This window comes from Callorhinus ursinus, unplaced genomic scaffold, assembly GCF_003265705.2.
Source record: "Callorhinus ursinus isolate GAN/ISIS: 27379988/994484 unplaced genomic scaffold, GSC_fseal_2.0 scaffold38, whole genome shotgun sequence".
NCBI classification, from domain to species: domain Eukaryota; kingdom Metazoa; phylum Chordata; class Mammalia; order Carnivora; family Otariidae; genus Callorhinus; species Callorhinus ursinus.
The window spans coordinates 13,782,716-13,793,505 of record NW_027397100.1 but is presented as its reverse complement, the minus strand read 5'-3'; the positions used below and the strand labels follow the sequence as shown (position 1 = coordinate 13,793,505).

General features: G+C 55.5%; 1 protein-coding gene across 2 annotated transcripts; it reads left to right on the top strand.

The window, feature by feature from the left end:
* The first annotated feature begins 415 nt into the window (after window positions 1-415).
* On the top strand, window positions 416-10,001 carry COX4I2 (cytochrome c oxidase subunit 4I2). 2 transcript variants are annotated; one of them, XM_073880598.1, is made up of 6 exons: window positions 416-897; window positions 2,156-2,192; window positions 5,284-5,365; window positions 6,704-6,868; window positions 7,817-7,948; window positions 9,784-10,001. In XM_073880598.1, exons 1-6 carry the CDS (start codon window positions 863-865, stop codon window positions 9,918-9,920), a joined length of 588 nt encoding a protein of 195 aa, XP_073736699.1. In that variant the 5' UTR covers window positions 416-862; the 3' UTR covers window positions 9,921-10,001. The 2 variants fall into 2 exon arrangements, with proteins under 2 accessions (XP_073736699.1, XP_025732514.1); XM_025876729.2 differs by lacking the exons at window positions 416-897; window positions 2,156-2,192 and adding an exon at window positions 4,059-4,190.
* The last annotated feature ends 789 nt before the right edge of the window (window positions 10,002-10,790 follow it).

Genomic DNA, 10,790 nt, shown 5'->3' with positions numbered 1-10,790 from the left:
GTGTGTGTGTGTGTGTGTGTGTGTGTGTGTGTGTGTGTGTGTGTGTGTGATGGAGGAGGAGCTTGTCACCGTAGGGGCGAGGCCAGCGACCCGGTAAGCCCGGAAGGCCCGCCCGGCTGGGCGGGGCCGGCAATGACTGACAGGACAGGGTCGGGCGGGAGATGGCCGCGCGCTGGGCCGCCAGGTGGAGCCCAGCAGGAAGGGGGCACAAAGACTGTCCGAGGGCCTGGGTAGGGATGACCCGCAAGCTCGAGGTCGGGAAAAGAGGGAGGAGACGAGGGACGTAGGTGGCGTAGTATCAGTGACAAGGCAGGTGGCGAGACCTGGAAGAAGGACCGCTTGTGGGCGGGGCGGGAGGACTGACGCCTCTGGGGCGGGGCTAAGGGGCCTTGAGTGACAGGCAGAGGGGTCCGCCCCAAACATATCTCCGGCTGCTCGGCAAAAAATTCCCCTTCCGCTGAACGCGGCGATTTTCGCGCATTTCGTGTGCCAGGTGGGGGACCAGTCGCCGTTGCTGCCTGGCTGCCACCAGCCGGACCCCACCCTCAGCCCCGCCGCCTCCTTCAGGGGGCTTCGGCCCTGGGGCCGGAGCGGTGCAGAGAGGTCAGACCCGCCTGAAGGAGGTTTCCTCCGCCTGCCAGGCCAACGGTCCCTTCCCGTCCCAGCGAAATCCACCCAAGGCGTCGTTCCCAGGGCCGAGATACCCGCCATTAGAGGCCTTCTCCGTGGCAGCCCTGCTTCGGCGTTGGTTATGACCCGGCCCGCCTGCCCACAGTTGCGGAAGCGCTTTCTGGACTGGCCCCTGGAGCTGTGGGTCTTCGCGTGACGTTCTCCGAGCCCGCGCTGCAGCCTGGGCATCGTCATGCTGGCGCAGCCCGTCTCCCCGCAGGCCTCAAGGTTGGGGAATCTCAGGCCCTTGCACTTAGCCCGCCTTCCTGCGGGAGACCTGCATAGGCCTCGCCCTCCAATCCTGACCATGCCTTCTCTGTTCACCCACCCGTCCAACTAGCCCCAACCGCTTTGTGCCTCCGTTTCCCTGCCGTTCCCGGGCCCAGTTCTTACACTGCAGTCCCCGCCCCTAAGGATGTCGCTCACCCTCGCTTTCCCCCCGCCCCTCTGTCCTAGACTCGGCCTATCCTACCTCTCTGGCCCCGCCCCTCCTGTACCGACCTCCCCTTATTCAACAGGCTCCTAGGGCTCCTGAGAGGTGAGGGTAGGGGTCCCCGACGTTTTGTCCAACACCTTTTCTACTTTCGCCTTCGGGTCCTGCGTGAGGCCTAGGTCTTCCTCAGTATTCCCTCTGGTTTGGGGGCCCGGAGGTGGGTCCTGTCCGAAGCCTGAATAGGCTGGGGGGAAGTGGGGGTCGGGGGTCCTACCAGCAGGATGCTGAGGCCGTGGCTCAGGTCTTTGTCTTGGCAGAATCTCCGGGCCTCCCTGGATCTGATAAAATGAGTGAGAGCTGCCCCTTTCTATAGCCTCCCACTGAAGGGTCAGAGCAGCGGGGCCAGTGGGGAAGGGACAGATTCCTCTCACCTCCCATCCCTGCTGTTTATGCAGCCTCAACCTGCATTTCCATGTAGGGGCCATCGCAGTAGCTAGCCTGTAATGTACCATCGGGAGCCCCTCCCTTCTAGTGCCCTCCAAGGTTCCCAGGGGAGACTCCTGCTCCTCAGCCAGGGCCCCCTGAGTGACCTGCCTTATGAGGGAGCCTGACTATTCCCAGGTTCCGGACCATTGCCCTGCAGGCGGTTGTGCTGCCCCATATCCACCTTGAGCCGCCTGAGGCCTGCCTCCCATCTCCTCATCCTCAGCCCTGGGACTGGCTTCTCCTACAGATGTTCCTCATCATAGCATCACCCAGCATCTGGGGCCTAGAGTTCTGACAGAAGCGGGGGATGGGGGGAGCGGGCAGGGCAGAACAGAGGGTCACATTCCCCAAATGCCTTTTCGTGCAAAGCCCTGTGAGGGATGGGGAAACTGAGGCCCAGAAATGATGCAGCTTGGCCACCAGCACAGCAGCATCAGAGCCTACACATCAGCCACTCACTCCAGTGCAGCCAGTGCTAGCCTACACCCTGGAAAGGTCTGACAAGACTTACGGCGTGCTGTCCCCAGGTTGCCTGAAGGAGGGTCTTCCTTTGTCCTTGGTCCATAGGGCTACTCTTCAGGACACCCTGGTTAGCATCCAAGAGGTAAGGTGGTCCCCTTGGGGGGTCTCTTAACTCGAAATTCTCTTGGTCATGGGGAAGAGGGAGGAGCAGCTCCCAGGAGTAACCATGGCCAGTCCTGGGAGCTGAGGGTTTCATGTCGTGGAGAGCCAGGAGCCTCCCACACTGCCTTCCCATGGCTTTGTGCCTGTTGCTGCTGAAGTTCAGAATGGAGACGCACATCCTGCCTACCCTAGGGTCTCCCTAGCACCTTCCCTGAGTCCCTGCCCTTCTAGGCTCATCTACCCCCTGGGGATTAAGCCCCTCCATCCAGACACTGGCTAGAGTGGGTCCCTGTAGCCGGTGAGGCCACAGGGACCCTGATGGACAGGTGGGCACTGACCCATCTTGTAGGCCCAGAGCTGGCAGACATAGAAAGCTCCGGACCCAGGCCACAGAAGGGACCCACAGCCTTCACTCATCAGTCCACCATTAGTATTCTAACAATTGCACAACACATTTCCTGAACTCATGCTCTGTTCCATTTTACCATATCACTTCCAACTTACCTCTGGTGGCCTCCCATCTTTAAAATAAAATCTAAGGGGCATCTGGGTGGCTCAGTTGGTTAAGTGTCTGCCTTCAGCTCAGGTCATGATCCTGGGGTCCTGAGATTGAGTCCCACGGTGGGCTCCTTGTTCCGTGGGGAGCCTGCTGCTCCCTCTGCCTGCCTCTCCCCCTGCTCTGACGAATAAATAAATAAAATCCTTTAAAATAAAATAAAATAAAATAAAATAAAATAAAATAAAATAAAATAAAATCTAGGATCCATACCACGGCCTATGAGGTCTAGCCCCTCTCCAACCCTTTTCTTTGCCTATCACACTCAGGCCAAGATGGACTCTCTCTGTTCTTTGAAAACACCTGTGTTTTTCTGCCTCTGGGCCTTTGCACAGGACTTTCTCACTGCTTGGAACTGGATTGTGAGCCCTAAAAGTTCAGGGACTGTTTTTAGTTTTGTTTGGCTCTACATCCCCAAGCACTTAACTTGGTAAACAACAGACACTCAAAATGCCAGTAATAAGTCTTAATAAATAAATCTTGGGTTAATGTGCCTGATGCTGTTCTGTTGACTTATTTAATCTTTACAACAGCTATGTCAGGTAGGTACTATCATTAGCTTCCTTTTCTAGAAAATAAAACAGGAGCTCAGAAGTTAGGCCATTTGGGACACCTGGGTGGCTCAGTCGGTTAAGCCTCTGCCTTTGGCTCAGGTCATGATCCCAGGGTCCTGGGATCCAGTCCTGCATCGGGCTCCCTGCTCAGCGGGGAGCCTGCTTCTCCCTCTGCCTGAAGCTCTCCCTGCTTGTGCTCTCCCTCTCTCTCTGACAAATAAATAAAATCCTATAAAAAGAAGAAGAAGGAGAAGGAGAAAGAAGAAGAAGTTAGGCCATTTGTTGAGGGCCACACAGCTAAGATTTGAACACCAGAGGGAGGCTTTTTTCACCTCCTCTGGGTATATGGAGGCATGGGAGCAAGGTGATACGCTACAGACCAGCTCCCAGGTTCTGGATGCTTGTGGGCTTCCTGGAGCAGGAGGTGTTGAGCCTGGGCTGGAAAGTTGGCCACACTTGGGTCTGCAAAGTCCCTAAGAGAGCATTCCAAGCGCAAAGAACAGCAATGAACAAAGGTGTGGAGGCAGGATGATCCAGCTCCTCGGACTATCAGACTCAGGGCTGGGCCGGCCCAGGACACACCGCCAGCAAAGTCCCAGGCGCTGTTGGCGGGAGGTCTCTAGAGACAGGACGCCCGTGGGCGGAGAAATTGAGGCGGAGAGTCACTTCGCAGCGCCCCTCCCCAGGCTGGGGGCCGGGGCGCCGCTCCCAGGGCGGGCCGAGGCAGGACGTTCCCACGCAGGGGCTGGCCTTGGGGAAGGCTGTGGGCCGGGCCCGGGGGCGGGCGCCCCGCGCTCTGGTCCCTCTGCGGCCCATTCTCCGTTACTCGCTCTGCAGACCCAAGTCGCCCTCGGCGCTGAGCCGCGAGGTGAGTGAGTGGGTGGGCGGGAGAGCCTGGCTGCCCGAGCCCGGCCGGGTGAGGGATGCGGCTTGGACCCGAACTTTCGTCACCGGTCGGTCAGGGCCGGTGTGGTTCCTGCCATCGAGGAGGATCAGGGGGCTTCGGGAAGTTCAGAGTCGAGGACTCCTCCGGGAATTATCCTTTGTCCGTACGTGGGGCGCCATCTCTTTCCCCAAATGTAGCTTACTCTTTCCCTCTCTCCATATGTGGGGCTACTTATCACTGACAGGGAGCCCTTCCTTCCTAGATGTGCCCCCCACATATGCTACAGCCCCTCCTCTCTAGTTATTGGGTGCCTCTCTCTTTCCCCAGATGTGGGGAGCCCCTTTTCTTTCCAGAAGTGGGATACTCCCTTTCTCTCCCCAGATGTGTACTCCTCTTCCTCCTTCTGACCCAGTTGGGTCCTTACCCTCTAAATCCTCTCCCCACCCCCACCCCCAAGCCCCCTGGGATGCCAAACCCTGAGACTTCCCTGGGGCCGGAGGGGGTTGGGCTCAGCCTGTCCCCTCGCCCCACCAGATTCAGCAGAGCAGGCTCTGTGAGCACGTAGGCAGCCAATTAGGGGGGAAGGGGTGGGGGCCAGACCGGCTGTGCGGAGACCTTGGCAGATGGCCCTGTGAGGAAGAGAGGTAGCACTGGGACCTGCTCCCTCCCTACCTGGACTCCCACCCAGTTTCCTCTGGGAGGGGGAGCCAACAGCTGAGGGAGGGTTCCCAGCTTGGCCTGGATGAGCTGGGGCTGGAACCAGAACCCAGGCTCCCAGCCCCAAACTGTTGAGACCCTGCCTCAGGAGTTAGGCCTCCTCCCACTTCTCAGAAGGTTAATTGAGGTTCCAGGAGGGGGGCTCCAAATGTCTAGGACCCCCATCCACCTCTATCAGGATAGCAGACAAAAGTAGAAGGGTCAGGGGCATGAGGGTGACTTTGAAATTCTGGGACGCCCCCCACCACAGCACCTGTGGAAAAGTTTCTCTGTCTGGGCTCCGTGGGTAGGGGCAGAGGGCAACGTGGGGCAGAAGTCACACACACACACACACACACACACACACACACACGCACAGATGTTCTTCAGAGCTGCCTGGAGCTTGGTACTGAAGAAAGCAGCACCCGGGATGCGGTGGATGCACAGCCCAGGAAGTGCTGGTAAGACCTGCGCGCCTCATCCCTGTCCAACTCGGAGGCAGGGTGGGCTCCTGCCTGCTGGCTGCCCTGGGCCTGCCCCAGACCATTTCCCACAGTCCCACTCCTTGGTCCTGGGCCACATGCCTCCAGGACATGGAGCTCTCATTTGACAGCACCCCCTTCCATTCGAAGCTTCCTCAGGGCCTGACCCCCAAACCTCAGGCCCCTAAGGACTTTGTGTCCTGAGGCGGAGGGTGCTGACAGAAGCTTGCACCTTCTTTCCAGACCCTAGTCAGAAGAAAGGGGCCTAAAACAGGAGAGACTTCAGCCGGATATTCTTCCAGACCCCCGGAAGAATAACATTTATTGAGCCCTTACTATGTACCCCAAGCTGTGATCAACATTTCACACAGATTACACACTCAGACTTCATGACAGCCATGTGAGGTGGATGCTGTGCTATTATCTCCATTTCTCAGATGAACAAACTGAGGCCCGGGGACCTAGATATTAAAAGGGTCAAAGTAGTCCCATGCCGTCCTGGCAAGGTAGTACCAAGGCCTTCCATGTGGGCGTCTCTGGTATCAATAAACAGAAGCTTTATCGAGACCCTCCAGCCATGCTCTGGACCCCCTGGACACCCACGCGGAGCCCTTGAGGGCTTAGCCATCAGCGAAAGCTTGCAGGAAAGGAAGCCAGTAGTAAAACCAACCTCTAGCAGTATAACTTACGGAGCATCTACTGCAAGGCACTGTGCTAACCCTTTCAAGTATAGTGTCTTGAAACTTCCCACAACAGGGTGAGGTAGGCTCTCTTACTATCCCCACTTTCCAGAGGAGGACATCGAAGCACAGGGAGGTCGAGGGGCTTGCTGGAGCTGGGGTGGGTGGAACCGGGGCTCAAAGCCAGCTGACTCCAAAGGCGTGCCCTCCACCAGTGGTCAAAGGCATGTGGATAGCACCCTACAGTTTGCAGAGCAGTTACACATCTGCCGTCTCAGGTTCATCTCACTCAGCCTTTGTCCACCCATTGCCTTTACCTCACCTCAAATCTTCCCAGAGAGCATGAGATTTGAAGCCAGAGGGGCTGAATTACAGCCCTGGCCATGCTCCTTATTGCTCTGTGAGTTTCAGCAAGTCACTTAGCTGTTCAGTTTCTCCATCTGTAAAATGGAGAGATAACCGTCTCAACCTGGCTCAGAGTGATGCGGAGTAAATGAGTCAATTCACCCGAAGGCCTTAGAATGGCTCCTGGCACAAAGTAAATGCTCAATAAATGCAGCCCTCTTTTGAAATATTATGGGTAGAACTGGGATGTCCCAGGGGCAGCCTGAACTCAGCTGTTCCGTTGTGCCTGCAGCCCACAGTGAGCAGAAGATGCCCCCTTACAGCAACTACCATGCCCAGCGCTCCTACCCCATGCCTGATGAGCCCTTCCGCACAGAGCTCAATGCTGAGCAGCAGGCCCTGAAGGAGAAGGAGAAGGGCAACTGGACCCAGCTGAGCCATGCCGAGAAGGTGGCCTGTAGGTGTCAGGGTGGGGCTGGCTGGGGAGGGTGGGCTGGGGGGTGACTTTGAAAAGAAGGGCCTCCACCCAGGGCACCTGTGTGGCTCAGTCAGTTAAGTGTCAGACTCTTTGGTTTTGGCTCAGGTCATGACCTCTCATGCTGCATCTGCTTGAGATTCTCTCTCCCTCTCTCTCCCCCTCTGTCCCTCCTCCCCCTCTCTCTAAAATAAAAATCAAAATAAATAAAATCTTAAAAAAAAGGAAGGGCCCCCACCCAAGACACCAGAAATCCCCAAACACCTGAATGCCTACCTGAGGGGTGAAGTTCATCATTTGTTCATTTATTCTTTTATTCAGTCAGCTGTTTGTGCACAGCCAGATGCTAGGTGATGCTGGGGACATAGCTCCCCTGGTGCTCCCAGGTCGATGGGAGAGCTGACACAAACCCGGATAACCGTAATACAGGCTGTGTGGCTAGGGTGAGGTGTGTCCAAGGGGTTGTGAGGACCCAAAGGAGAGAGAGAGAGAGAATCCTGGTGGGCCTCCCAGAGGGGGGCATGTCCTGGCTGGCCTTGAATGGTGAGGCGGAGGGTGTTGCCTGGCAGTGGGAACAGCGTGGGGAGGGATATGGAAGCAGGAGAGCATGGAGCATCTGGGTATCACTGAGTCGTGTGGGGAGATGGAGCAGAGAGGCAGGTAAGGTGGGTGGGGGGGGAAGGACCTGACCCTGGGAAACAGGAGGGATGTGTCCTGCCCACCAGACGTGCCCCTAAACGACTCTGATATTTGCAGCCTGCTCCTGGCCATGCTTTGCATACAGTAGATGCTCAATAAGAATTTGCTGAATGGACAGCATCTGCTGCAAGAGTGGGGAGGCTGGGGATTCCTGAGGCCAAGACTCGGCCCAGGGTTCTCAGAAGGGATACATGCAAGGCCCCTCCTTCCCCACCCCTCCTCTGCCTCCAGTGTACCGCCTCCAGTTCCATGAGACCTTTGCAGAGATGAACCGTCGCTCCAATGAGTGGAAGACAGTGATGGGCTGTGTCTTCTTCTTTTTTGGATTCACAGCTCTGCTGATTTGGTGGCAGCGGGTCTATGGTGAGTGGCAACCCCTCACCTTGCTGCAGGCCTGGGCCGTGCCCTTGGGGTCAGAGCCACCAGCCCAGCTCTTATAGGGCAACTATGCTGGCACTCCTCTGCAGAGTTTTGAGAAGTCCCCCAAGGAGGTGTAGGGTGAAGGGCAGATCATGGCTGCCTGGGTTGGGATGTAGAAGCTCTACCCCTCTGGGCCTCAATTCCTCCATCTGTAAAATGAAAATAATAGTGCCCACATCACAGGGTTCTTGTGAGGATTTAATGGCTGTAAGCCAGTGCCTGGCACATAATCATGAATGGTGCTGTTACTGATTGCTGTTATTAACCATTAATTTTTCTGTAACAGAGAGTCTCCAACATACAAGAGCTTAAACAAGATACAGGTTTTGTTCCTCTCACAAAAAAGGCCAGGGAGAGTATGGAGACTCTGCAACGTCAGGCTCCTTCTGTGGTGTTGACTGCCGTCCTCCACATGTGCTTCCTTCTTGCCATCCAAGATGGCCGCTCCAGCTCCAGCCAAGAACAGGGAAAGGGATGCACTCCTCTTTAAGGTCCAGAAGTTGCACACGTGCCTTCTTCTCACCTCCTGTTGGCTAGAAACGATCACATGACCATGTCTAGCCACAAGGGAAGTTGGGAAATGTAGTTTTTAGCTAGCTGGTCACATGCCCAGCTAACAGCTTATGACTACAGAAGAGGGATTCTCAAAGTGTGGTCCCTGGACCAACATCATCATTTGGGAACTTTTAGAAATGCAGATTCTCAGCCCCAGTCTGGATCTACCAAGTCAGACACTCTGAGGGTGAAGCCCAGCCATCTGTGTTTTAACAAGCTCTCCAAGTCATTCTGATGCCCACTTAGCTCTAAGAAGCACTGCTCCGGAAGCAGGGGAGGGGCTGTTGGGGAAGGGCTGACAGTTTGTGCCCCAGCTCTTCACCTCCAACGGCCTCACCTTTCTTCTCCTGTAAGATTGTGATGGGAATTCCTACCTCCATGAGGATGAAATGAGGATGAATTCTAGTCTAGCCCAGTGTTTGGTGCTGATGGGTGCCGTAAAGATCTTTTACTTCTTTCCCACCCACTGGGCTAGAAAGTTCCAGTGAGGAGGTCAGACAGGCTGAGTCAGCCTCAGGGGCAGATGGACCAGGAGGTAAGGTCTGAGCAGTGTAGGGAGCTCCACCTCCCCTGATGCACACATCAAGGCACCTAGAATGCCTCTTGAGTGCCTCAGCCTTTTAGTTAAGTACTGCCCTCCTCAGATTTCTCAAGTGAACACCCCTTCCTCGCCTCCTACCTCCAACCCCCTTAGGAAGCAAAAGAAACCATCTCATCCTGGGCTCTTCCCAGTCAGTGGGAGCAAACTTAGTAATTATAATCACTACCATATATTATGTACTTAATATCTGTCCCACATTGTACCAGTTGCTTTATACATACTAACTCATCCAATCCCCACAGCTGTAGGAGATAGGACCTGTTTTTGACAGGGAAGGAAACTGAGGCTCAGAGAGATGAAGTGACTTGTTCAAGGTCACACAGCAAGGGAGGGTGGAGCTGGGATTTGGATCCATTCCACTGGGCCATAAAGTAAGGAAGCAGGCTGAGAAAGGGGAAGGACCTTGGCCCAATTCCCACAGTGAGTCTAAGGCAGAGCTGGGACCAGAACCCAGAGGTCCCTGGAATGAAGCTTTAGCAGGGAGTCTGGTGGGGGGACAGACAGGGGGGAAGTCTGGTGGGGGGCCTGACCCTGTGACTGGAGACCCTGGCTCAGGGGGACAGGGTGGAAGACTTGCAGGGTCCTGAGCCACCCCTGTCCCCACCCCATGCCTTACCTGCAGTGTTCCCAAAGAAGCCCATCACCCTGACGGATGAGTGGAAGGCCCAGCAGCTCCAGCGCATCCTGGATATGAAGGGCAACCCTGTGCAAGGCCTGGCCTCCCGGTGGGACTATGAGAAGAAGGAATGGAAGAAGTGACGTGGCATCCGGGCTGCCCTCCCTGCAGTTCCACCCCGGCCTAGAGCCTGTGGAGGGCCCTTTCCTCTTCTTAACGCCAATAAAGCTGGCCTGTTCTCTTCTGTCTTCAACCTCCACCTCGGTCTTTACCTGCCACAAACCCTACAGTATACCTAAGATTGAGCACTGTGGTGAAGGAAGGGCAGGAATAAGCCACTTTCCAGGGGCCCAGAGCCCAGCCAATCAGGGAGGGCTTCCTGGAGGAATAGGGGCTAGGTTTTAGTCTTAAGGGATATGTGGCATTAGGAAAGGGAGGAAGGAGAAGGGAAGGTATTCCAGGTGGAGGGAGTGGCTTGAGCAAAGGCAAAGACACTCCTTTATTCAGTCAATTATTAACAAACATTTGTTGAGCACCTACTGTATGCCAGGTACTAATCCAGGCCATGGGGATGCGGCAGTGAATAAGATAAAGTCTCTGGCCCCATAGAGGAGGCACTCTTTTATGGAGGGAGACAGAAAAATGAATATGTGATGAGTGCTGTAAAGGAACAAAACAAAGCAGGATAAAGGGACGGAGTTAAGGGGCGTCTGGGTGGCTCAGGTCATGACCTCAGGGTCGTGGGATCGAAACCTGTGTTGGGCTCCATGTTCAGCCATGATTGATTAAATCATTGGCCACTGGGGAATGATTCAACCTCCAGCCCCTCTCTCTCCCCGGAGGTGGGGTGGGTGTGGGGGTGTGGGATTGAAAGTTCAACCCTCTAATCACATGGTTTGTTCTCTGGGCAATCCTTAGGTGGGGTTCAAAAGTCACCTCGTTAACATAAGAAGAGACACCTTCCTTGCTCTCATTACTTAGCAAATTCCAAGGGTTTTAGGAACTTCGTGCCA

What these genes read in the sequence shown, in the direction of transcription:
- COX4I2 (XM_073880598.1), top strand. Translation starts at nt 863, where the DNA reads ATGCTGGCGCAGCCCGTCTCCCCGCAGGCCTCAAG. An exon ending in GTCTCCCCGCAGGCCTCAAG is followed by an intron (nt 898 to 2,155) that starts GTTGGGGAATCT and finishes CTTGGTCCATAG; the next exon opens with GGCTACTCTTCAGGACACCC. An exon ending in CCCTGGTTAGCATCCAAGAG is followed by an intron (nt 2,193 to 5,283) that starts GTAAGGTGGTCC and finishes ACACACGCACAG; the next exon opens with ATGTTCTTCAGAGCTGCCTG.